This window comes from Bombina bombina, chromosome 3 (genome assembly GCF_027579735.1).
Source record: "Bombina bombina isolate aBomBom1 chromosome 3, aBomBom1.pri, whole genome shotgun sequence".
Taxonomy (NCBI): domain Eukaryota; kingdom Metazoa; phylum Chordata; class Amphibia; order Anura; family Bombinatoridae; genus Bombina; species Bombina bombina.
In genome coordinates this window covers 1,182,068,625-1,182,092,508 of record NC_069501.1, presented here as the reverse complement: position 1 = coordinate 1,182,092,508, position 23,884 = coordinate 1,182,068,625, and the positions used below count along the sequence as shown (strand labels likewise).

Sequence of the window (23,884 nt, the reverse complement as noted above, 5' to 3'; positions counted from 1 at the left end):
TTTCTTAAATATAGGAGGGGGAACAAAAGGTATGCCGGGCTTCTCCCACTCCTTATTCACTATGTCCGCCACCCGCTTGGGTATAGGAAAAGCGCCGGGGTGCACCGGAACCTCTAGGAACTTGTCCATCTTGCACAATTTTTCTGGAATGACCAGGTTGTCACAATCATCCAGAGTAGATAGCACCTCCTTAAGCAGTGCGCGGAGATGCTCTAATTTAAATTTAAATGTCACAACATCAGGTTCTGCCTGTTGAGAAATTCTACCTGAATCTGAAATTTCCCCATCTGACAAAACCTCCCTCACGGCCCCTTCAGATTGGTGTGAGGGTATGACAGAGCAATTATCATCAGCGCCCTCCTGCTCTACAGTGTTTAAAACAGAGCAATCGCGCTTTCTCTGATATGCAGGCATTTTGGATAAAATATTTGCTATGGAGTTATCCATTACTGCCGTCAATTGTTGCATAGTAATAAGCATTGGCGCGCTAGAAGTACTAGGGGCCTCCTGCGTGGGCAAAACTGGTGTAGACACAGAAGGAGATGATGTAGAACTATGTCTACTCCCTTCATCTGATGAATCATCTTGGGCAACTTTACTATCTGTGGCAGTACTGTCCTTACTTTGTTTGGACGCTATGGCACAATTATCACACAATTTTGAAGGGGGAGACACATTGGCTTCCATACATACAGAACATAGCTTATCTGAAGGCACAGACATGTTAAACAGGCTTAAACTTGTCAATAAAGTACAAAAACCGTTACTGTCTCTTTAAATTTTAAACAGTGCACACTTTATTACTGAATATGTGAAAAACTATGAAGGAATTGTTCAAATTTAACCAAATTTTCACCACAGTGTCTTAAAGCATTCAAAGCATTGCACCCCAAATTTGAGACCTTTAACCCTTAAAATGAAGAAACCGGAGCCGGTTAAAGTTTTAACCCCTCTACAGTCCCAGCTACAGCCTTTGCTGCGACTTTACCAAACCCAGGGGGTATACGATACCAAATGAAGCCTTCTAGGAACCTTTTCAAATACTTTCAGACCCACACACATGCAGCTGCATGTCCTGCTCTCAAAAGAAACTGCGCAGTAATGGCGCGAAAATGAGGCTCAGCCTACTACAGGGAAGGCCCTTCCTGACTGAAAAGGTGTCTAAACCAGTGCCTGACGTTAAAAAAACGTTCCCCAAATTTTATAAGTGTGAATATCAACATCAATCTTTATAAAAAGCCCATATAAAGCAATCGATCTTGCCCATAAAAATGTCTACCAGTTTTATAGCCCACATTAAGCCCTTTATTCTGTTTGATTAAGAAAATGGCTTACCGGTCCCCATGAGGGGAATGACAGCCTTCCAGCATTACACAGTCTTGTTAGAAAAATGGCTAGTCATACCTTAAGCAGAAAAGTCTGCTAACTGTTTCCCCCAACTGAAGTTATTTCATCTCATCAGTCCTATGTGGAAACAGCAAACGATTTTAGTTACTGCTGCTAAAATCATATTCCTCTCACAAACAGAACTCTTCATCTTTTTCTGTTTCAGAGTAAATAGTACATACCAGCACTATTTTAAAATAACAAACTCTTGATAGTAGAATAAAAAACTACAACTAATCACCACATACTCTTCACCATCTCCGTGGAGATGTTGCCTGTGCAACGGCAAAGAGAATGACTGGGGTGGGCGGAGCCTAGGAGGGACTATATGGAAAGCTTTTGCTGTGCTCTTTGCCATTTCCTGTTGGGGAAGAGAATATTCCCACAAGTTATGGATGACGCCGTGGACCGGACACACCAATGTTGGAGAAATTATATATATATCAAGTAAATAAATATGAAATGAACACATTCAATATATATATATATATATATATATACAGTATATATATATATATATATATATATATATATATATATATATATATATATATATATATATATATATATATATATATATATATATATATATATATATATAAAAAAATATATAAATATATATTGAATGTGTTCATTTCATATTTATTTGTTATTCAAATGTTTCCAAAGATTTTCTTTATCCAAATTCAGTTAAACTTAAAATGAATTCCTAAAAATAGTAAAAATCTGATGCCTGAATATTTTCTATGGTTAATAGATCTGATAAAAGTTTGTAAAATCATGTGACACACGCGATTTCCATTTCGCTCATATTAGAGTTTGAGTTTAATCATTTGTATGTGTTGTAACTGTGGTACATAGGAAATAAATGTGTGCCAGCTTTATAATATTTAACATGCCTGTTTCTAAACCACTACAGACAGCCTCTTATCACATGCTTTTTTTATTAGCTTTTCACAACAGACTGCTAATCCACGTGGCCCATGTAGATAACATTGTGCTCACGCTCGTGGAGTTGTGCATGACACAGTACTAATTGGCTAAAATGCAAGTCAACAGATAATAAATAGCCATGTGATGGGGGGGCTGTCAAAAGAGGCTTAGATACATTAATCAAATTGGTAAAAAGTGTATGGGTACTGGATTATGTATCTATCTAAACATTTTGGAGTACACTGTCCCCTTTAAAGGGACATGAAACCCAAAATTATTATTTCATGATTTAGAAAGAGCATGCAATTTTAAACAACTTTCTAATGTACTTCAATTATCTAATTTACGTCATTCTCTAGATATACTTTGCTGAAAAGCATATCTAGATAGGCTCAGTAGCTGCTGATTGGTTGCTGCACATAGATGCCTTGTGTGATTGGTTCACCCATGTGCATTGCTGTTTCTTCAATAAAGGATATCTTATGAATGAAGCAAATTAGAAAATAGAAGTAAATTGAAATGTTGTTTAAAATTGTATTCTCTACTTAAATCATGAAAGAAAATGTTTGGGTTTAGGGTCTCTTTAAGTACACTGGATGTGCAAAAAAAGCAAGAAATTTGTACTTAAAAAGTACAAACTACAAAGCATAATAATTTTTTCGGAAAATGCGCTGAACATGAGCGTTCCATGTTCATAGATGAAATTTTCTCTGAAAACTCAGTGTAATTATATAAACCTTTTCGCAATACAGTTCTCACTGGTTTTTCTCGTCTGTTAAAAAGTGGCGAGTTTTCACCAAAATACTCAAAACACTAATTATTCTGAAAGGAAAGCTTATGCATATGAAAATTACTGCAAATTTAAATGGACAGTGTACACCAATTTTCATATAACTGCATGTAATATACACTACTATAAAGAAGAATATGCAGATACTGATATAAAAATCCAGTATAAAATCTTTTAAAAACGTACTTAGAAGCTCCCAGTTTAGCACTATTGATGAGGTTAGGCTGGGACACCAATTGAAAGGGGTTGTGAAAACAGTAATAGCAGACCCTCTCCTGCATATGAAAAGACCCATTACACAAACAGGAGCAAGCATGATTCTGTAGACATCAGTATACATATGATATTTTGGGGTTTGGTTAGGAGTCTGAAAAGCAGCACAATGTTATTTAAAAATAAGCAAAACGATACATTGTTATAAAAACACCCCAGATGGGCTATATAAATGGATCTACAAAACTATTTATGCAAAGAAAAATCGAATGTACATTGTCCATTTAAGGTACAGGGCACTGAAAACAGTGTCATTTGATTTGTATTAAGCGTAATATTCAAGTTTTAAAACACACCGGTTTTCCCTTCTGTACTGCATCGCAAACTTTTACCTATCAGAGAGCTCTCATTATTTGTATGGGAGACATCCCCCCACTTGCAGGAACAGCCCTTTCTTGTATAAGATTCCATAAGGGCTGCCCCTCCAAATGTTGGGAGTGGAAAACCACGTCTTTACTGGCAATTTTTTTAAAATTGGGCCATAGAGAGCAGGTACAGTGCAGAGCTCACCCAGAGAGCCTCTCCTTTGCCGTCCCTCCATATGTCGAAAATAAGACAAAGTAAGTCAATTTTATTCAGAAGTGAAAAAAGTAGAAACCTCTATGGGCTCAAGGAAACTTATAATGTCCAAGATCTCTGTACGCCCTGGCATGTTGTCCATAGCTAGTTTAGCTGCCATGAACAGATATACACTAAACAACCACTGTGGGAGATAAAAAAAATTAAATTTGGAACCAAGAATGAAGCAAAATTTGATGACAGAAGTAAATTGGCAAGTTGTTTAAAATTGCCTGGTCTATATGAATAATGAAGGTTTCACTTTGACTTTAATGTCCTTTTAACTACACATTGGATACACCATTATGTAAATGTATTTATATGTCAGACACTTTTCAAGGCAAGTTAAAAGCTTCTTGCTGTACCTACATTTATACCGTGTTTGATAAGCATTGTATGGACACCCCTGAAATAATTTTCTGGAAAAGAAGCATATAAGAATGGTAAAAATGATTACATTTTAGTATTACTTACAGTGTGGAGTTAGCCGAACTCATATTTGTAACATGGAATTCAGTGATCAGTGTATTTTGCTTGAGTGACTTATGTAATTACAGTCCTCTGGAGCCTAAAATATAAATAAAAATGTTAATATGATTCAGGGTATATATTTCACACTATATAACAGTGTTATGTATCGATCAACACAAAACTGGAAAAAGCACTGAATTGTTTCTCTACAAAACTTACAATATGCTGCTTTAACAAGCATGAGATCTGCTATATGATATAGAAGCAGCTAAATCATCTGGAAAAATGTGCTTAATCAAATGCTCTGTAACACAGTTTGCTACCTACAAGATTCAACTTTCAAGATGTGAGTTAACCGTTGCTTCTTAGTATCACTCTTGCAAAAGAGGTTAAATGGACAGTCTACTCCAAAACTTTTTTTTTTAAAAAAGAGAGATAATCCCGTTATTATCCATTCCCCAGTTTTGCATAACCAACACTGTTATATTAATATATTTTTACCTCTGTGATTACCTTGATTCTAAGCCTCTGCAGACTCCCCCTTATTATAGTTCTTTTGACAGACTTGCATTTTAGACAATCAGTGCTGATTCATAAATAAATCCACAGGAGTGGGCACAGCGTTATATATATGGCACACATAAACTAGCACTGTCTAGCTGTGCAGAATGCACTGAGATAAGATGCGGCCTTCAAGGGCTTAGAAATTAGCATATGACCCTACCTAGGTTAAGCTTTCCACAAAGAATACAAATAGAACAAAGCAAATTTGATTACAAAGGTAAATTGGAAAGTTGTTTCAAATTGCATGCCCTATCCGAAAGTTTAATTTTGACTAGACTGTCTCTTAAAATGTCTATTGCTTTAAACATATGTACTGCAGTGTATTTAACCTCTTGCCCTTTAAAAATGAATCAGTGTCTCTCTACTGCAAAAGTGGAGTGGATGGGAGAGAAGTAGAGAAAGAAAAGCACTGAGCATGGGTGACTGCTGGCAGAAGTATGAAGAAGAGAGGAGTGGTTTTAAATCTACTTATCTCCATGTCAATGCCAGGGTCTAAAGGGCATTTTACTAGACACTATGGCGATTTTTAGGCACAATGGTACCCACAAATTGTTAAGCCCTGGTTTAAACGAAAATACTTGGTCAAAGCTAGTGACTTAGAGGTAAAAGTCTTACGCAGATGTTACAATAAGTCATTTAATATCACAGTTTTATGTTTATTAGGGAGAAATAGTGTAGAAGACAGCACCTTTACTCATACAAGCACCTTAGAAAACACAGCAGCTCATTGCTCTACAGACACTTGGCTTTTGTCTTGTTTGACCAGTACTACACTGATTTTTTTCTGATTTTTTTTTTTAATTGGTCTTAAAAACTTAAAGGGACATGAAACCCAACATTTTTCTTTCATGATTCAGATAGAGAATACAATTTTAAACAGTTATTTACTTCTATTATCCAATTTGCTTTATTCCCTTGGTATCATTTGTTGAAGGAGCAGCAATGCACTACTGGTTTCTAACTGAACACATGGGTAAGCCAATCACAATCAATATATATATATATGCAGCCACCAATCAACAGCGAGAACCTAGGTTCTCTGCTGCTCCTGAGCTTGCCTAGATAAACCTTTCAGCAAAGGATAACAAGAGAAGGAAGCAAATGAAATAATAGAAGGAAATTGGAAAGTTATTTAAAATTGTATGCTGTCTGAATCATGAAAGAACATTTTGGGGTTTCATGCCCCTTTAAAGGGATTGGATAGGATAGAGCATGACATTTAAAACAACCATCCAATTTAATTATAATATAAAATTTGCTTAGTTGTTTTGGTATCCTTTGTTAAATAGTAATCCTAATGTAAGCTCAGGAGTGTGTATGTGTCTTTAAAAGTGTTTGCAACCATGTTTATAGAAATGTTATATATAGTTGCAATGGCTGCTGCCAAAGAATGCTAAGGATGTGTGCACACCCCTAAGATCAAATAAGCCTGCCTATATTAACTCTTCAGCAAAGGATACCAAGAAAACAAAGCAAATTTAATAATAGAAGTAAATTTGAAAGTTGTTTAAAATTGCATGCTCCACCTAAATCAGGAACATTTACTTTTGAGTTAACTGTTCCTTTAACACTTAGTTAGTGTTTCATATCACAAAAAAAAAATCCACAAAACAAAATGAGCACATACACTTTGGCCTGGAAGACTTTATTATTATTATATAAAGCTTACTCCCTAAATGATGAAAAATTGAAGCGGACCATAAAAGTACATATAGACTAAATTATTATATTGGAAAACTCTAGGAATTTAGCATAATGTACTAGAGTCTGGTAGTTACAAAAATAACAGACCCCATACTGAGATTGACGGAGCAGTCTACTTCATGAATACTAAGGGCTAGATTTATCAAAGTCTAGGCAAACTCTGTATGTTCTTCGCCTGTAACTGCGCCCCAGCTCGCCTCCGGAGAGGCGCACATGTGCGCCTAAATTTATCAAAAAAATAGACGTAACTTTGCGCAAGCGAGCTGGGGCGTAGTAATGATAAATTGCGCCTGTCGGGCATTTACTCCCTATAAATATTTGCGCCGCCATGTTTTGATTATTAAAAAAACGTTTTTTTAGGTAACTAATTAGCTAATATTTATATTACACAATGTTTCTGTGCTGTTTGTGCCATAAGTTGACACAAAAATGAATATATCGATATATACATATAAAACTTTTAGTACCATATGCGCCTGTAGAAGCGCAAATTACTGGGAATAACAGTATCTTCTTTGCGCTGAACTTTTGAAAAATTAGTTGAAAGAGTAAAGTACTGCATCTCAAGATGTAAAAGCATGTATTATAATGGTGTTCGACTCAATCTGTATGGCGAAATATACAACACGCAATTACAGCCGGAATTATCGGCGCAAAGCAATGATGAATAAGCAACTGGACGTATTTGTAGGTTGGGCTGTTAAATTAAGCCTATTACTAATGTATATTGGTGCACTCGGGGGCGCGCCTGTGCGCCTAGGCAAATGCAAGTGAAGTGCGAAGAAGTTTCTTTCAGATTTGCGCAATTATAGGCGCAGATCGATTTGATAAATATGAGGATCCGTTTGTATTCGTTATTTTGGACGATGTTAGAGGAGAATGGCTTTGATAAATCTAGCCCTAAGCTCAGAGACACAGTAACCTGTCCCCTGTTGAGTGGTAACAATGGCTTCTATAATAACAGTGCATTTATGGTGCCCTCTGACCACAGGCACAAACTGAGATACAACATAAAACTGAACGAACCCCCCTGTGAAATGCCATAGGTTAAAAGGGGTAGTTCAAATTGAAGAGCCAGCAAGAATATTCAGAAGCCAGGCGCATATTTTTAATAGCCAGACAAGGTATTTGTATATAGATATTATTATTTATTTATAAAGCGCCAACAGATTCTGCAGCGCTGTCCATGGGTACAAAGATAAAAATACAGTACAATACAATATAAAAAGACACAAAAATTGAACAAACAAATACAGGGGGAATTGAGGGCCCTGTTCCCGTGGGAACTTACAATCTAGATGTGTACGATAATACAAAAGTTTTGAGACAGAAACAAAATTCAAGGAGTCATGGTTCCCTGGCTATTAAGATTTGTCAAGCCTTGGCCTGAAGGATGCTACTTGTAATTTTAAGTGCAATTTTATGGATAAATAGGCCATCCTCACTATTTTTGCAGGTGGAACTTAAGTTCCCCCTGGACAGAGAACAGAAGCTCTTCAGTAAAAACTGCTAATGGTGGTGGGAGGAGCTGAAGCAGTCTAGGGTTGAATTTGCTTTCATCAACCAAAGTGTATAGCTTATATACATAAAAATACAGTGGGCAAGATTTATCAAGCACCGAATATGAAAATTCTCATATTATTCTCATAAAATGAAAGTTAACATTATATCGACATATTTATTAAAGTTGATGCGCCAGAAAAGTCTCTATTTCTCTGATATGCGAATAAAGTGACTTATGTTCACTCGCAAGTTTCGAATTTTGAGAATCAATTGTCTGGAAATGCCTAATACTTCTATTACATGTATACCCTTTTCATACACGCCCTTTTTTATTCGCAATTATCTTGTATTTATCAAAATTGTCGCATGTCATATTCACTTTTTCTATATTCACCAATTTTGAGGTTGCGAGATAGTGGAAAAGCGCAAGTAGTTGTTTTTGGTTCTTGTTTGCAATGGAAAATTTCCTTTTTCTTGCGGTTATTGCTGTTTCTCGAAACAGAAGTCGCCCACAACAGGTCGCAGAGCAAGATGCGGATCCAGAAACAAGAAGAAGGGTTCCAAGAATTTTTCGTTTAAGAATTGGTTTGGAAGCCCTTTCTGACCACGAAATAAAAAGAAGATTCCGACTGAATAGACAGTCCATAATTAATTTGTATCATCTAATTGAGGCTGATATCGACCCAAAGACAGGAAGGACACATGCTCTTCCAGGAATGATAAAATTATTGGCAGTTATCCATTTTTTGGCTACTGGGTCTTTCCAATCTGTCAGTAGTATAGTTGTGGGCCTCAGTCAACCTTCTTTTTCAAGGCATCTGACACATGTGCTCAAAGCTATTTTGAAGCATTTAAAATTATTTATTCATTTCCCTACTAATGCTGAAGGTTGGCAAAGTTTGAAGACTAATTTTTTTAAAGTTTCCGGTATGCCCAATGTCTTAGGCGCTATTGATTGTACACACATCCAATTGAGACCTCCGCAACACAAAGAGGAGCAGTTTAGAAATCGGAAACATAACCATTCCTTAAATGTACAAATGGTTTGTGATGCAAAGCTCAAAATAATGAGTGTCCGCTCAAATTTTCCTGGGTCATGTCATGACTTTTATATTCTTCAACAGTCGGCACTTTATCGGATGTTTGAGTCTGCAGAGATGCCTGATGGATGGCTATTAGGTCAGTATGTATATTATTCCTTTATTTGATAGTCTATTTCACATTTTATTTTTGACTTTTTCTTATTTTATTGTAAATGTTTTCTAATTTATTTACAATCTTTTTCTTTGTTAGGAGACAGTGGATATCCTTGTCGGCACTGGCTCATGACGCCATTCACAAATCCAAGAACCGACGCTCAGAAAAAATATAATGATGCTCATCGGAGCACTCGGTCAGCCATTGAGCGCACCTATGGTTTATTAAAAACTAGATTTAGGTGTCTAGATAGATCCGGTGGAGTGCTGCAATATGACCCGTGCAAGGTATCAGATATCATTTTGGTGTGCTGCATTTTGCACAACATAGCGCTGCAAGATGGAGATGTGGATGTCACTGTCCTCAGTAATAATGAAAACAATGAAGATCTTGATGCTTCAAGAGATTCCACCGCTGGTGGAGTCGAAGTTCGGAATAGCCTTGTTGCTAGATATTTCTCATGTTAGTATATTTTATTCTAGTTTTAACCAATACCTTTTTTAATTAGTCTGTGCTTTTCCCCTTTTAAAATTTATATATATTTTTTTTCTTTTTAAAGGAATCAAATGCGGTTTAAAGAAAATAGAGAAGAATGAATCCAGTTCAAGCCCTATCGATTTAATTTTTTTGTTAATCGTTCATTAAAAAAAAATCGTTAAATACATATTTTTTTTGGTCATCTTGTTATTTTTTGGACAAAAGCATCATGGTTAAATTAATTGGTTTTCCGCTACAATCTTCAAATAATTAGAATAATATTTGATTGCCTATATGGATCTTAAAAGTTGAATTTTCACAATAATGTCCCTTTAACCCTTCATTTTATCAATCATCAGTTTTTGAAGAAAATAAAATTTGAAAAGAATACCAAAAGAACAAACCTGAATTGTTGATAATTTTTTTTTTTTTTAAATGAAAACCCCTATCTGAATCTTGAAGGTTTATTTCTTTTATGACTGTCCCTTTAATGGGTTAATGTTTTGCAGACAACAATATACTGTTTCAAATACTATATTAAGTGAATGTGCTATTACTATCCAATTTTTAACGTTCGCTTTATATACTATTTAAGGCAGTATATTGTTGCCTGGAAATCATTACCCATTAAAGGGACAGTCATAAAAGCAATAAACTTTCAAGATTCAGATAGTGCTTTTCATAAACCAAAAAAAATATTAAAAACAATTCTTTTAGGTATCATGTGACAGCCATCAGCCAATCACAAATGCATCTACATATATGCTGTGAACTATTGCACATGCTCATTCGGAGCTGGTGACTCAAAAATTGAAAATATAAAAAGACGTTGCACGTGTTGTTTCTTGAACTAAATGACCAACTTTATATTTTACTCATATTATCATTTTTTCTTTGTTCTCTTGCTATCTTTATTTGAAAAAGAAGTCAGCCAAGCTTTTTTTTGTTTTCAGTAGTCATGACAGCACTTTTTTATTGGTGGATGAATGTATCCACCAATCAGCGAGGACAACCCAGTTTGTTGCCCAAAAATGGGCCGGCATTTAAACTTACATTCTTGCATTTCAAATAAAGATACCAAGAGAAAGAATAAAATTTGATAATGTGAGTAAATTATAAAGTTGATTTAAAGTTCATGCTCAATGTTAATCACAAAAGAAATTTTTTGGGTACATTGTCCCTTTAAGTACATCTTAACATCAAATATCTTAAAGTTATGCTGCATCATATTCAATTGTTTAAACATTTTTTTATATGATGTCCCTTTAAAATAATGGTGTAACCAATACTGTTATATTAAAGGTCCATTATATACAAATGTACAAACTTGTTGAATGTGTTATATATGGATTAGCTACCATTGTTAAACAACAAACATTCATGTTTTGTCTGTCCCTTTAAAATCAACAATAATATGTCTAATAATTTTTGGCAAAAAAAAAAGTGCAGGAGAAGAGCATCCTTTTATGATGGAGGAAAAGAGCATTCTTGTCTCTTTAGTGCTTTGTCTTACATAAACATATTTATAAAATAAACATAATAATTGAAAAAAAAAAATCCCTCAGTTAAACATTATTATTAAAAGCCATAAGCAGCATTAATACTAATAACAATGATGCAAAAATATTTATTTAAGTATCCATAATTTTTCAAAAGTACATTAAAATGTCTAAATTATAGACTATAAAAACAACCAAAAAAAACATGAGCCAATAAAAGCGCATGTTTTCCTATTTTTGGATCAGAGTGTAAAATGCCTTTTGCCAGGAAGCCCAAATTCACTCTTGGAGAGCTGATTATTATTACTGCTTTCATGAGGAAATATTTCCCAAAAAGAATTGGGGGCGTATATGGGGTCATTCAAGACCAGCGAAATATAATTTTGTCCGAAATGACCCGTAGAGTCCGCAGAGTCGCTGGGTTTAGACGGACCCAGCGCGACTGTCTTAAGCGCTTTTCGGACCTAAGCCGAAGGGACAAAGAATTAAAACGATCGATTATAAGATTTCTTAGAGAATGTAAGTATAATATAAGGATAAATTATTTTCCGTCCACTAAGAATTAAATATATATTTGAATCAAGGTATATGTTAAATTCTATTATATTTGATTAAATTTGTTATTTTAGTTTACACTATCAAGAAATGTTTTTATTATGCCCCAAGAAAGGATCCCAAAAAAAATGTTTCAACTTTGTAAAAAATATTTATATACATTATTAAAAAATGAAAATGAGTTATACTTATAGAGTGCGCAATAACGCAATAGCGTTTGTGCCACATGACTTTATCTTTTTGCTTGCGCCCCAAAAAGGTATCGTGGAACGCCTGTTATTATGCCCCTTGAAAGTTTCCAAAAAAACTGTTGCAACTTTAAAAGAAAATTTATAAACATTATGGTTCTTGCTACTGAAAGTTATAATTATATAGTGCGCAATAACGATTGCCACATGACTTTTCATTTTTTTCTTGTGCCCCAACAAAGGTATCGTATACTGTTACTATGCCCCAAGAAAGGGTCCAAAAACAATGCACTTTCATCAAATATTGCTAATTTGTGTTCTCGAAAATGAAAGAAAATTATACAGTGCGCAATGATTGGCACATGACTTTTTCTTTTTTGCTTGCGCCCCAAAAAGGTATCGTGGAACGCCTGTTATTATGCCCCTTGAAAGTTTCCAAAAAAACTGTTGCAACTTTAAAAGAAAATTTATAAACATTATGGTTCTTGCTACTGAAAGTTATAATTATATAGTGCACAATAACGATTGCCACATGACTTTTCATTTTTTTCTTGTGCCCCAACAAAGGTATCGTATACTGTTACTATGCCCCAAGAAAGGGTCCAAAAACAATGCACTTTCATCAAATATTGCTAATTTGTGTTCTCGAAAATGAAAGAAAATTATACAGTGCGCAATGATTGGCACATTACTTTTTCTTTTTTGCTTGCGCCCCAAAAAGGTATCATGGAATGCCTGTTATTATGCGCCTGGATACATTCTTGGGGCACAAGTAAAAAGAATGTCATCTAGCAATAACGCTATTGTGCACTATATAATTGTTTTTAACAAAAGGAAATCTTAATTTTATATATATATATTTTTGTTTATTGGATCAGACAGGAGAGAAAAAACAAACAAAAGATGCCCTAAATATCTGAGGACTATGGAGGTTGTTAGTGATGAAACTTCCGGATCACCACCGATGCCCACAGTCACACTTGAAAATAGACAGATTACTGTAATTGAAAAACCTTTCGAAGAAAATACAGAAGGTATGGTAAATTTTGTTACACTTTTTTAGACACTCAGTAATTGATTACTCATATATAACCAAAAGTGTTTCACTTACATTTTATTTGTATAATACCCGTGAAATAATGTCCAGAGATTTATTAAAATTACAACAAAGATAAATAGGTAATAAAGTTAATGTACAATGCTCTCTCTCTATCTCCCTCTCTTTTGATGTCTCTCTCTCCCGTTCTTCTGCTCTCTCTCTCCCCTTTCTCCCCCCTCTCTTTTGCTGTCTCTATCCCCCCTCTCTCTTGATTTCTCTCTCGCCTTTCTCCCCCCTCTCTTTTTCTGTCTCTATCCCCCCTCTCTCTTGATTTCTCTCTCCCCTTTCTCCCCCCACTCTCTTTTGCTGTCTCTCTCCCCCCTCTCTCTTGATTTCTCTCTCCCCTTTCTCCCCCCTCTCTTTTGCTGTCTCTCTCCCCCCTCTCTCTTGATTTCTCTCTCCCCTTTCTCCCCTCTCTCTTTTGCTGTCTCTCTCCCTATCTCTACTCGCTATGTATTTTCAGCTCTCTCACACCCGGAAACGCCAACCTCACACCACCCTCACACCCGATCAGCACTAGCAACGATTACAGGTCTCTACTGCGCATAACAGCTTTTGAAAAACAGAAAATGCCTATATTATATAGATATATTTTTTTTTGGTTATAGAAGCAGCAGTAGAAATTAGAACGGAAGAGCCAGATTTTGTTCTACCTATCCAAAGACCAAAAATAACAGTAGAACATTCTTCGGACTCCGATTCTGTGTGTTTTGAAGGTTGGTTTTGGTATTTGTAATATAATGATTTTGCTTTTCTATAAGCATCTTTATTTGAATATGGTAATCCGTTTCATTAATTTGTTTTATTCCTAGATGATGTTGAAGTCGAAGATTCTACTTCCACAAGAAACATTGGTACACGTAAGTACAAATTATTTACATTTGTTTTTAGCCATAATTATTATTTTGTTTTTATAAATATATATATATATATATTAAAAAATTTATACATACATATATATATATATATTTATTAACAAATATTTATACATTGTAGGATGTTCGTGGAAATGTTCTTTATACAAAACGCATTTGGATACAGCCTAAAATTTGAAACATCTTTCTAATTTACTGATATTGTCAATATACAAACTTAGATAATTGGAGTAAATTATAAAGTGTATTCCGATTCTCAGTTCTATATGAAGCATGTAATGTTGATTGTCACATTAATATATATTATAAACTTCAGTTTATAAAAATTGGACAAAATGAATGTTAAATCTTACTAACAATTTTTTTAATAATTTTTTTTATCTTTAAAAGAGGTTGTGGAAGAAGATCTTGGACTCATCTCAAGAGAGACCATAATTGCCGAATTTGATCGGTTAGAAGTAATGATGCATAGCATAACAAGAAGCATCCAAAATTTTAGAAGAGCCATAACGGATCAAATGTATTAAAAAAAAAAGAAAAAAAAAAAACCCTGAAAATTTAACTTTCTATATTTCAATTATATTTGCATTTTTGGTTTAGTTTCTATTAAAAATTAATATATTATAATATCTGTGTCTGTTATTTTTTAAAAAAGGTAAAGATTAATAATAGAGAAATACATTCAAACGGCATTAATAGTTTTTAATTTAACATATGATATGTTATAAATCATAACCAAAATTTATACATTAACTGTTTAAAAAACAAAAAAAACATTTTAAGAAAACCCACCCAAAAAAAAATCAATGATTCTCAATTCTTGTTTGTAAAATATTCACTAGTAATGCAAGCAACCTATTTGTCTCTTGACGTGCAAGTAAACTCTGCCTGTCAATTTCCAAGCGTTCACTTTGCAGGTCACTCATCTGTTGAAAAAAAGCCCTTTGTTCATTCTGAAAATTTGTGGCTAATTGCAGAATGTTAACCAAATTTACTGATATTGCCTCTTCAGTTGGTGCTTGTGCTTCTTGTTGGATATCTTCGTGTACATCTCCAATTTCTTCTTCTGGTACTTCTACATTTGTACTTGAGGAATGTACAGGAGATGTCTCCTGTATTGGTTGTAAATTCAGAACGTATTCAACATTTTCTGAATCATCTATAATAAAGATAAACAATAATTTCATTTTTACAATGCCACCTATTATAGATTACTATCATCTTTAAATGAAAATATGAAAATTAAATTTAATATTGATGAGATTTTAAAAGGGCAGAATACACATGTATCAGCATCTTTAAAGTATAATATTCCACAACAATTACATTCAAATTTTGTAATTGCTGGATATAAGCAAATTACAATTTCAATACAATTGTCAGCTTTTGTTAATTCTATTGCTATCTGTATGTTATAAGCTGGAATGCAATTCTTAAAGCATCCATCATATTTTAGTTTCAGCACCATGGTCAGTGGTTCCAATAAACAAGCACTAACCATGGTGCTGATCCTAAAATGGGATGGATGCTAAGATTTACATTCCATCTTATAAAATATAGATAGCAATATAATTAATAAAATATGAAAAATGTAGTGAAATTGTAAGTTGCTTATAATTTCATGCTGTATCTGAAACTACAAAAAAAAAGTCTTATAATGTTTTAATATGATTTGCACACAAAAAAAATGTTGCTTTACCTTCAAAAAGGAGCAAAGTTTCCTCTCCTTCAATATTCTGTTCATTATGATTCTCTTCTTTAAAAAATAAATAAAAAAAAATTAAAAAAATTATAAAGGCAAAATACATATAGCACACTCTTGAGGGACAATATAGGCACAAATACCTACCAACTTCTTGCAGGACGCTGCTGCAAGCGGCAATCTCTGTTAATGCATGAGCATCTGATTGTGTAGGTGGGGATCCTAAAAAAAAAAAGGGTGCACAAAATTGGAAATATATTACTGCATTATTTAAGTTACTTCCATTACAAACAAAAAGTGAAAAACAGATTGAACATCAAATGTGCTTTTCAACAAAAGTTTCAAAGAAAACAAAATTAAATATTAATATAAGGAAAAAAATTGTATTTGAAATCAATCACCAGTAATGAGTGAGGAGAATGAAAACATTTATCAATTTCAATTAGGATTTAAATACTTCATTAGCAATATAAATATAATAATAATAATAGTTTACCTGCATAATCGTCTGTGTCTCCTTGCACTTCAATTCCCTCCACAACCTCAGGCCCCATCAAATTAAGAACTTTCTTCTCATACTCCATTAGATCAGCAGTATATCCTGGACCACCTCCTGTACCTCTTGCTGAACGTTTTTCTTTGCATAATTTCATTTTAATTATTCTTTTTATATCCGAAAAACGTTTTTTACAATTATTGACATTTTTGGGGTTTATACCCTGTGCAGATACCTCCTGGCTTATATCTTGCCATATCTGCCTTTTACGTGCCATAGGTGTCTGCCTGCTTCTACAGCCTAGCAGGACATCATAGTGATTTAAAATTTTGTCTACAAGAACATTGTTTTGAGATAGGCTAAAATGTATATTTCGACCACCTTTTGTTTTGCTGGCAGTTGATGCGTTTTCCTGTAGGCCAGCAGCAGACATAATAAATAAATAAATAATTTAATATATAAAAAAATATATCAATTATTTTTTGGATTAAAAATTATAAATATACAAATAAAAAAAAAAATTGGAGTAGAAAAATATTGATATATTAATAAATATGATATATATATATAAATCTCTGTAAATATATTGCACCAAAAAAATAAATAAAAATATATATTATGAAAAAGAACAATGAAAAGAATATAGTTTTAGCGACCAAATGAGGGCAACTTTACACTGTGCAGAAGCGCCAAAAAAGGGGCAGAATAAAAAGAACTTTAATCATAAATAAGAAATAACAAGAATAAACAATCACGTGTTTAATTTCTTTTATTTTAATAGGACAATAACAATAATAACAATGAAACTATTCCCGGAAGTAAAAGTCATGATAATTACTTCCGAGTGATAAATAAAGTGAAAATCATCGGATTCTCCAAGAAACTATAGTAGTCATTCGCTTGTCATCGCAAAAAACTTTTGCACGAAATTTGTCTCAACAATATTAATAAATATTGGCGAATAATTGGATTTTGGAAATTGCGAATAGCTACGAAAATTTCCGCGACTTTTTTTGCGCATTTTTTCGGAGCTTGATAAATCTTGCCCAGTGTGCGTGTATAAAACAATATTATTTGTGAGGGGGTGGAACTCTTGGTGAGTTCCCACAATTTTTTTTGTAGAACTTGACCCCTGAATATATATAACTGAATATGCCAATACAGAGATAAATGAGGAAAAAACAGGAGTGGAACCACTTCCCAATTATGCCTACAAATCACTACAGGATCACCTGCAAATCACTACAGGGTCATTAAAAACCCTGGTTGTGTAGATTGGTTGTTTATGGGATGTGACAAGTGCAGAATGTGCTCCTTCCAAATGCCCCAAGACTTCAGAAAGAAACAAGAACAAAAATATGTAATGGTATGCCTTATGTTTATTGCTGTTTTGAGAGATATTTCCTTTTTGTTTTTATATGTCTCTCATGCTGATACACAAATGAGGACTCTGACTCCTGTCATCAGTTTACTGATGCACTTAATCTCTATGATAAAACTACATATCCTCTAGGTAGACCCATTTAAGCCATGGAGTGCACAGCATGTTAAAGGAATATAAAACCCAAACATTCTCTTTTGTGATTCAGAGAATACAATTTAAAAAAAAAAAAGTCTCCAATTTACTTATGGGGACCGATTTATTTACAGTCGGACGAACATGATACGCTGTAGGGGATCATGTCTGCCCGACATTGCATTAACATTGCACAAGCATTTCTGGTGAACTGCTTGTGTAATGCCCCCTGCAGATTCTGCAGGGGGTGTCAATCAGCCTGATCATATGAGATTGGGCGGATTGATGTCCGTAGCCTCAGAGGAGGCGTACAAGTTAAGGCTCGCACGGAAGCAGGGTCAATCGGCCCCATATTATCAACTTTGCTTTGTTCCCGTGATATTCTGTGTTGGGCCCTGATATTCAAAACCTCTCTGCTCAGGTGAGATATCCTAAAATGATCCTTTAGCTCTGTTAGATCCCTAAAGAAACATTCAAAAGGCAGATTTTGCTTTACTTCTCCAAGAGCGTCCCCTGCATTTCTGTATGTGAAGGAGAGCATTTTTAGCATTTTTGCCATCATTACATTTAAACAGAAATGTTTTTTTGTTTAACTTTCAAAACTAAATATTTTTTTTTTAGTAGACAACCTAATGTATTGATCTAGGCCCATTTTGGTATATTTTATGCCAACATTTCTTTTCCCTCCCCCAACCCCCACTGGTCACCCCCATCTTAAAGTGAATGTCAATTCAGATGAATCGGTGCCCGGTTTTTAATAATCCTATTAAAAATAAGGGCACTTTAATTCATCAAAATTTACATTTCACTCGTTTTCTTCAAATACTTACCTTTTAATCTTCACAGTTGCTCCAGCAATTGCCCCAGCCGTCGGAAGCCTCTTCATACATCAGAAATGACTAATCCGGCTTCCTCCAATCACGGCATCCCCCTGGGGGAATCATGGCCTGAGGCAATGCCGTGATTGGAGGAAGCCGGATTCTTCATTTTGGACCCGCACAGAGGGCTTGCAACGGGTGGAGGAAGCGCTGCAGCGGCTGTCAGGATTAAAAGGTATTTGAAGAAAACGAGTGAAATGTAAATTTTGATGAATTAAAGTGCCTTTGTTTTTAATAGGATTAGTAAAAACTGGGCACCGATTCATCTAAATTGACTGTCGGACAATCTGGCAGTATGCAGTTTTAGACTTTTTTTTGTTAAATAATTTTTTTATTATTATTTTTGTTTAAAGTAGGATTACACTTCCCTGATCCCTCACAAAAAGCTCTCTAACCCACCCCCTCTAACTAAATTTCACCCAGGTTTCTATAAGTTTTCTTTTCTATTTAATATTAAAAAAAAAAAACTAAAAAATGTTCTCTAGTGTAGCTGCCCCCCCTCATTTACCCCACCTCCCACTCCAAGATCGTTTTCCTACCGTCTAATCCTCACCCCCCCCCCAACCCGCAACTCTCAGCATTAATTTTTTCTGCAGTGTAGCTGTCCCACCCATTCCCGCCTCTCCCGCCGCCCTCCAGCAAGGGGCCTCCCTTCTAACCCTCCCACACCACTAACTATCAGCACCACTGCTACCTGATGCAGAGAACATGCAGAAATAGCGCAATCTCGTTACTGTTAGCGAGATTGCAGCAGCGAAAGGCCCAGGACAGCAGCATTGTACAGGGTACAGCCCTGATCCTTACCGGCTTAACGACCAGACCTGTACAGGGTACGGCGCTGGTCATTAAAGGGTTAAAATAAGTCTATTGTGAATTATGAGTAAACTTTACTTGCATACAGCTAGCGAGACAAATCAGTGAGACCAGCTTGTTTAAAATGCTGAGAAAATTTCATAAGACTTGTGAGAGCTTCAGACATACCTTTGGAACTCCCCTGTTCAGCCCAGGGAACTGCCCTGTCTCTCCCACTTTCTGAAAGTGTCAGTTTTAGTTTGCAATGCAGCAAATTCAAGGTGCAATGTAATTTGCATATATAAACAGAAATATACAAAAGTATGATCCTAATTTGTTAACCCCTTAATGACCACAGCAGTTTTCCATTTTCTCTCCGTTTGGGATCAAGGCTATTTTTACATTTTGCGGTGTTTGTGTTTAGTTGTAATTTTCTTCTTACTCATTTACTGTACCCACACATATTATATACTGTTTTTCTCGCCACTAAAGATACCATTATTTTCATCATATCTTATAATTTACTATAAAAAAAATTATAAAATATGGAGGAAAAATTGAAAAAAACACACTTTTTCTAACTTTGACCCCCAAAATCTGTTACATATCTACAACCACCAAAAAACACCCATGCTAAATAGTTTCTAAATTTTGTCCTGAGTTTAGAAATACCCAATGTTTACATGTTCTTTGCAAGTTATAGGGCCATAAATACAAATAGCACTTTGCTATTTCCAAACCACTTTTTTCCAAAATTAGCGCTAGTTACATTAGAACACTGATATCTTTCAGGAATCCCTGAATATCCCTTGACATGTATATATTTTTTTTTAGTAGACATCCCAAAGTATTGATCTAGGCCAATTTTGGTATATTTCATACCACCATTTCACCGCCAAATGCGATCAAATACAAAAAATTGTTCACTTTTTCACAAATTTTTTCACAAACTTTCGGTTTCTCACTGAAATTATTTACAAACAACTTGTGCAATTATGGCAAAAATGGTTGTAAATTCTTCTCTGGGATCCCCTTTGTTCAGAAATAGCAGACATATATGGCTTTGGCGTTGCTTTTTGGTAATTAGAAGGCCGCTAAATGCCACTGCGCACCACAAGTGTATTATGTCCAGCAGTTAAGGGGTTAATTAGGGAGCTTTTAGGGAGCTTGTAGGGTTAATTTTAGCTTTAGTGTAGTAGACAACCCCAAGTATTGATCTAGGCACATTTTGGTATATTTCATGCCACCATTTCACCGCCAAATGCGATCAAATTAAAAAAAAAACGTTACATTTTTCACAATTTTAGGTTTCTCACTGAAATCATTTACAAACAGCTTGTGCAATTATGGCACAAATGGTTGTAAATCCTTCTCTGGGATCCCCTTTGTTCAGAAATAGCAGCCATATATGGCTTTGGCATTGCTTTCTGGTAATTAGAAGGCCGCTAAATCCTGCTGCGCCTCACACGTGTATTATGGCTAGCAGTGAAAGGGTTAATTAGGGAGTTTGTAGGGAGCTTGCAGGGTTAATTTTAGCTTTAGTGTAGAGATCAGCCTCCCACCTGACACATCCCACCCCCTGATCCGTCCCAAACAGCTCCCTTCCCCACCGCACAATTGTCCCCGCCATCTTAAGTACTGGCAGAAAGTCTGCCAGTACTAAAATAAAAGGGTTTTTAAAAAAAAAAAAAACTACTACTAAAAAGCTACTGTGTAGGATCCCCCCTTAGCCCCCAACCTCCCTGATCCCCCCAAAACCGCTCTCTAACCCTCCCCTCTGCCTTATTGTGGGCCATCTTGGGTACTGGCAGCTGTCTGCCAGTACCCAGTTTGCAAAAAAAAAAGTGCTTTTTTTGGTTTGTTTGTTTTTTTTCTGTAGTGTAGCTTCCCCCCCCACAAAGACAAACCCCCACCACCTTGCTGATCGTTTTTTTGTTTTACTTTTTAGGCATTTATTAACATTTTTTATTGTAGCATTTTCTGTAGTGTAGCGGTTCCCACCCGCTCCCTCCCCGTGCACGCGCCCGCCCCCGCGTGCACGCGCCCGTGCGCGCCCCCGGCCATCCCCGCCCACGATACCGCCCCCCTCCACATCACCAGGGCCATCGATGGCCGCCACCCGCCTCCCAGTCCGGCTCCCACCCACCAACGCAGTGAGCCACCGATCTCCGGTGCAGAGAGGGCCACAGAGTGGCTCTCTCTGCACCGGATGGCTTAAAAAGGTTATTGCAGGATGCCTCCATATCGAGGCATCACTGCAATAACCGGAAAGCAGCTGGAAGCGAGCAGGATCGCTTCCAGCTGCTTTCCACACCGAGGACGTGCAGGGTACGTCCTCAGGTGTTAACTGCCTTTTTTTTTGCGGACGTACCCTGCACGTCCTTGGTCGTTAAGGGGTTAAAGTAACACAGAACTTCAGAAGTGTAACAAAACTCATATAATGCAGTGCTATATTGCACTGGGCTAGTCGATAGATAGATAGATAGATAGATAGATAGATAGATAGATAGATAGATAGATAGATAGATCTCCCAGTGCTGGCGGGTTCTGCCCTTTTTCTTTTAAAATATTCAGTGAGTTCAGCCCCTGTGAAGTCTAAACTGCAATTTCTATCCAAGTTGGAGACATTTTGAATATCTGGGCCTTGAGGAGATACCTAGGTAGACATCTGGAGCACGACATGGCAGGGAATAGTGCTGCCATCTAGGGCTCTTGCAAATGGATAACATTCTTGCAAAACTGCTGCCATTTAGTGCTCCAAAAATGGGCCAGCTGCTAAGCTTACGTCCCTGCTTTTCAACAATAAAAGATACCAAGAGAACAAAGAAAATTTGATAATAGAAGTAAAGTATAAAGTTGTTTGAAAATCGCATGCTCTATCTGAAACATGAAACAATTGGAGTTGATATCCCTTAAATAGAGTGTTTCTGAAAGAAGGCACATTAAATAAAACTGCTGCACCTTTAACTGATCCCGTCTCTCTGTAACTCGGGTGATGTTCTATTCTTATTTGGGGAAAGTTTAAGTAAAGAAGTGGTACAACTGTCCCATATTTTCATTTTGAAAGATCTCAAAATCATCCTCCCGTAAATCTCCCCTCCTCTGCAAAGTTCTTAGTCTGTCTAGGGATTTTCCCTAGGGGCAAACCCAGGGGAACACCAGCATGTGAGCATATTGCAACCCAGATGCACAATGCTGTGTAATAACAGGCATGGATGATTCCCAGGGTTTCATTGCCGAATTATCATGCTGCGAATGCAGCAGTTTCCGAGGAGCCTTCAGGCTCGCCGGAAATAAAAGTTAAGAAGCAACGGTCGTAAGACTGCTGCTCCTTAACTCATCCACCACCTCTAAAGTGTCGGATAGCAACCATCCCCATCGTATACGATCGGGTTGATTGACATCCCCAGCTAGCGGCCGATTAGCCGCAAATCTGCAGGGGGCAGCATTGCACAAGCATTTCACACAAAATGCTTGTGCAATGATAAATGCAGACAGCGTATGCTGTCAGCATTTATCGATGTCAGGCAGACGATACGCTACAGCAGATCATGTCCGCCCGACACTTGATAAGTTGGCCCCTTTACCTGGCAGATCAGTGTTACCAGGTGGGAGACGCATGCTGCATTGAAGCCGAACACAGCCGGACAGGAACCGTGACGCTTTAGTGTGTGGAAAGGGGAGTTTTTAGTTCAAGAATATGACAAAGCAGATTCAAAAAACAGATATATGATTGATGTATTATGCACCATATGAAGAGTGCAATCCTGGTAAAATAGTTTTATCTCTCTAAAACCACAGGATAGCAGGATTTAAGGGAATAGTCTAGTAAAAAATAAAGTTTCATGATTCAGATAGAGCATGTTAAGCAACTTTCTAATTTACTCCTATTAACAATTTGTCTTCATTCTCTTGGTATCTTTATTTGAAAAAGCAAAAAATGTACACTTAGGAGTCGGCCCATGGTTCAATACCTGGGTAGCGCTTGCTGATTTATTGCTACATTTAGACACCAAGAGCTACCCAGGAGCTGGACCAAAAATGGGCCGGCTCATAAGCTTAAATTTTTTGCTTTTTTCAAATAAAGATATCAAGAGAACAAAGACAAATTGATAATAAGTGTAAATTAGAAAGTTGTTTAATTTTGCATGCTTTAGTCTAACTGAATCGTGAACGTTTAATTCTGATTAGACTATTCCTTTAAATCTCAGGAATTCTCTAGTTTGTTGGCAACATATTCCTATAAGAAGCTGATCACGTCTCCCAAGTGGCAAAGAAAGATGATCAGCTTCCACCAAACTGCACCCAGGTGCTCTGACACTGTTCCAACCGTAACGCCGACCACCCTATTCAGACTCCCACTCCCACATACTCTATAACCCCTAAGCACACACAGTGACCTACACTCAGACACATAGGCAGGCACTC

General features: G+C 36.1%; 2 protein-coding genes across 3 annotated transcripts in view; both read right to left on the bottom strand.

The window, feature by feature from the left end:
• MRE11 (MRE11 homolog, double strand break repair nuclease) overlaps positions 1-23,884 on the bottom strand; it is a 1,042,570-nt gene that overhangs the window by 1,005,761 nt on the left and 12,925 nt on the right. For both annotated transcript variants that reach the window (XM_053708610.1, XM_053708611.1), the window contains exon 2: positions 4,415-4,508. In XM_053708610.1, the coding sequence (XP_053564585.1) occupies positions 4,415-4,437 (23 nt within the window). In that variant the 5' untranslated portion in view covers positions 4,438-4,508. The remainder of the gene's footprint in view (positions 1-4,414; positions 4,509-23,884) is intronic.
• On the bottom strand, positions 14,876-16,427 carry LOC128652661 (uncharacterized). Its single transcript, XM_053705592.1, has 4 exons — positions 16,271-16,427; positions 15,922-15,996; positions 15,772-15,828; positions 14,876-15,231 (listed from the first exon to the last, which is right to left on the bottom strand). The coding sequence occupies exons 1-4, from the start codon at positions 16,425-16,427 to the stop codon at positions 14,876-14,878; spliced, it is 645 nt and encodes a 214-aa protein (XP_053561567.1).

What these genes read in the sequence shown, in the direction of transcription:
- LOC128652661 (XM_053705592.1), bottom strand. Translation starts at nt 16,427, where the DNA reads ATGAAATTATGCAAAGAAAAACGTTCAGCAAGAGGTACAGGAGGTGGT. An exon ending in AGACACAGACGATTATGCAG is followed by an intron (nt 15,997 to 16,270) that starts GTAAACTATTAT and finishes TTTTTTTTTTAG; the next exon opens with GATCCCCACCTACACAATCA. An exon ending in AACTTTGCTCCTTTTTGAAG is followed by an intron (nt 15,232 to 15,771) that starts GTAAAGCAACAT and finishes TCTTTATTATAG; the next exon opens with ATGATTCAGAAAATGTTGAA.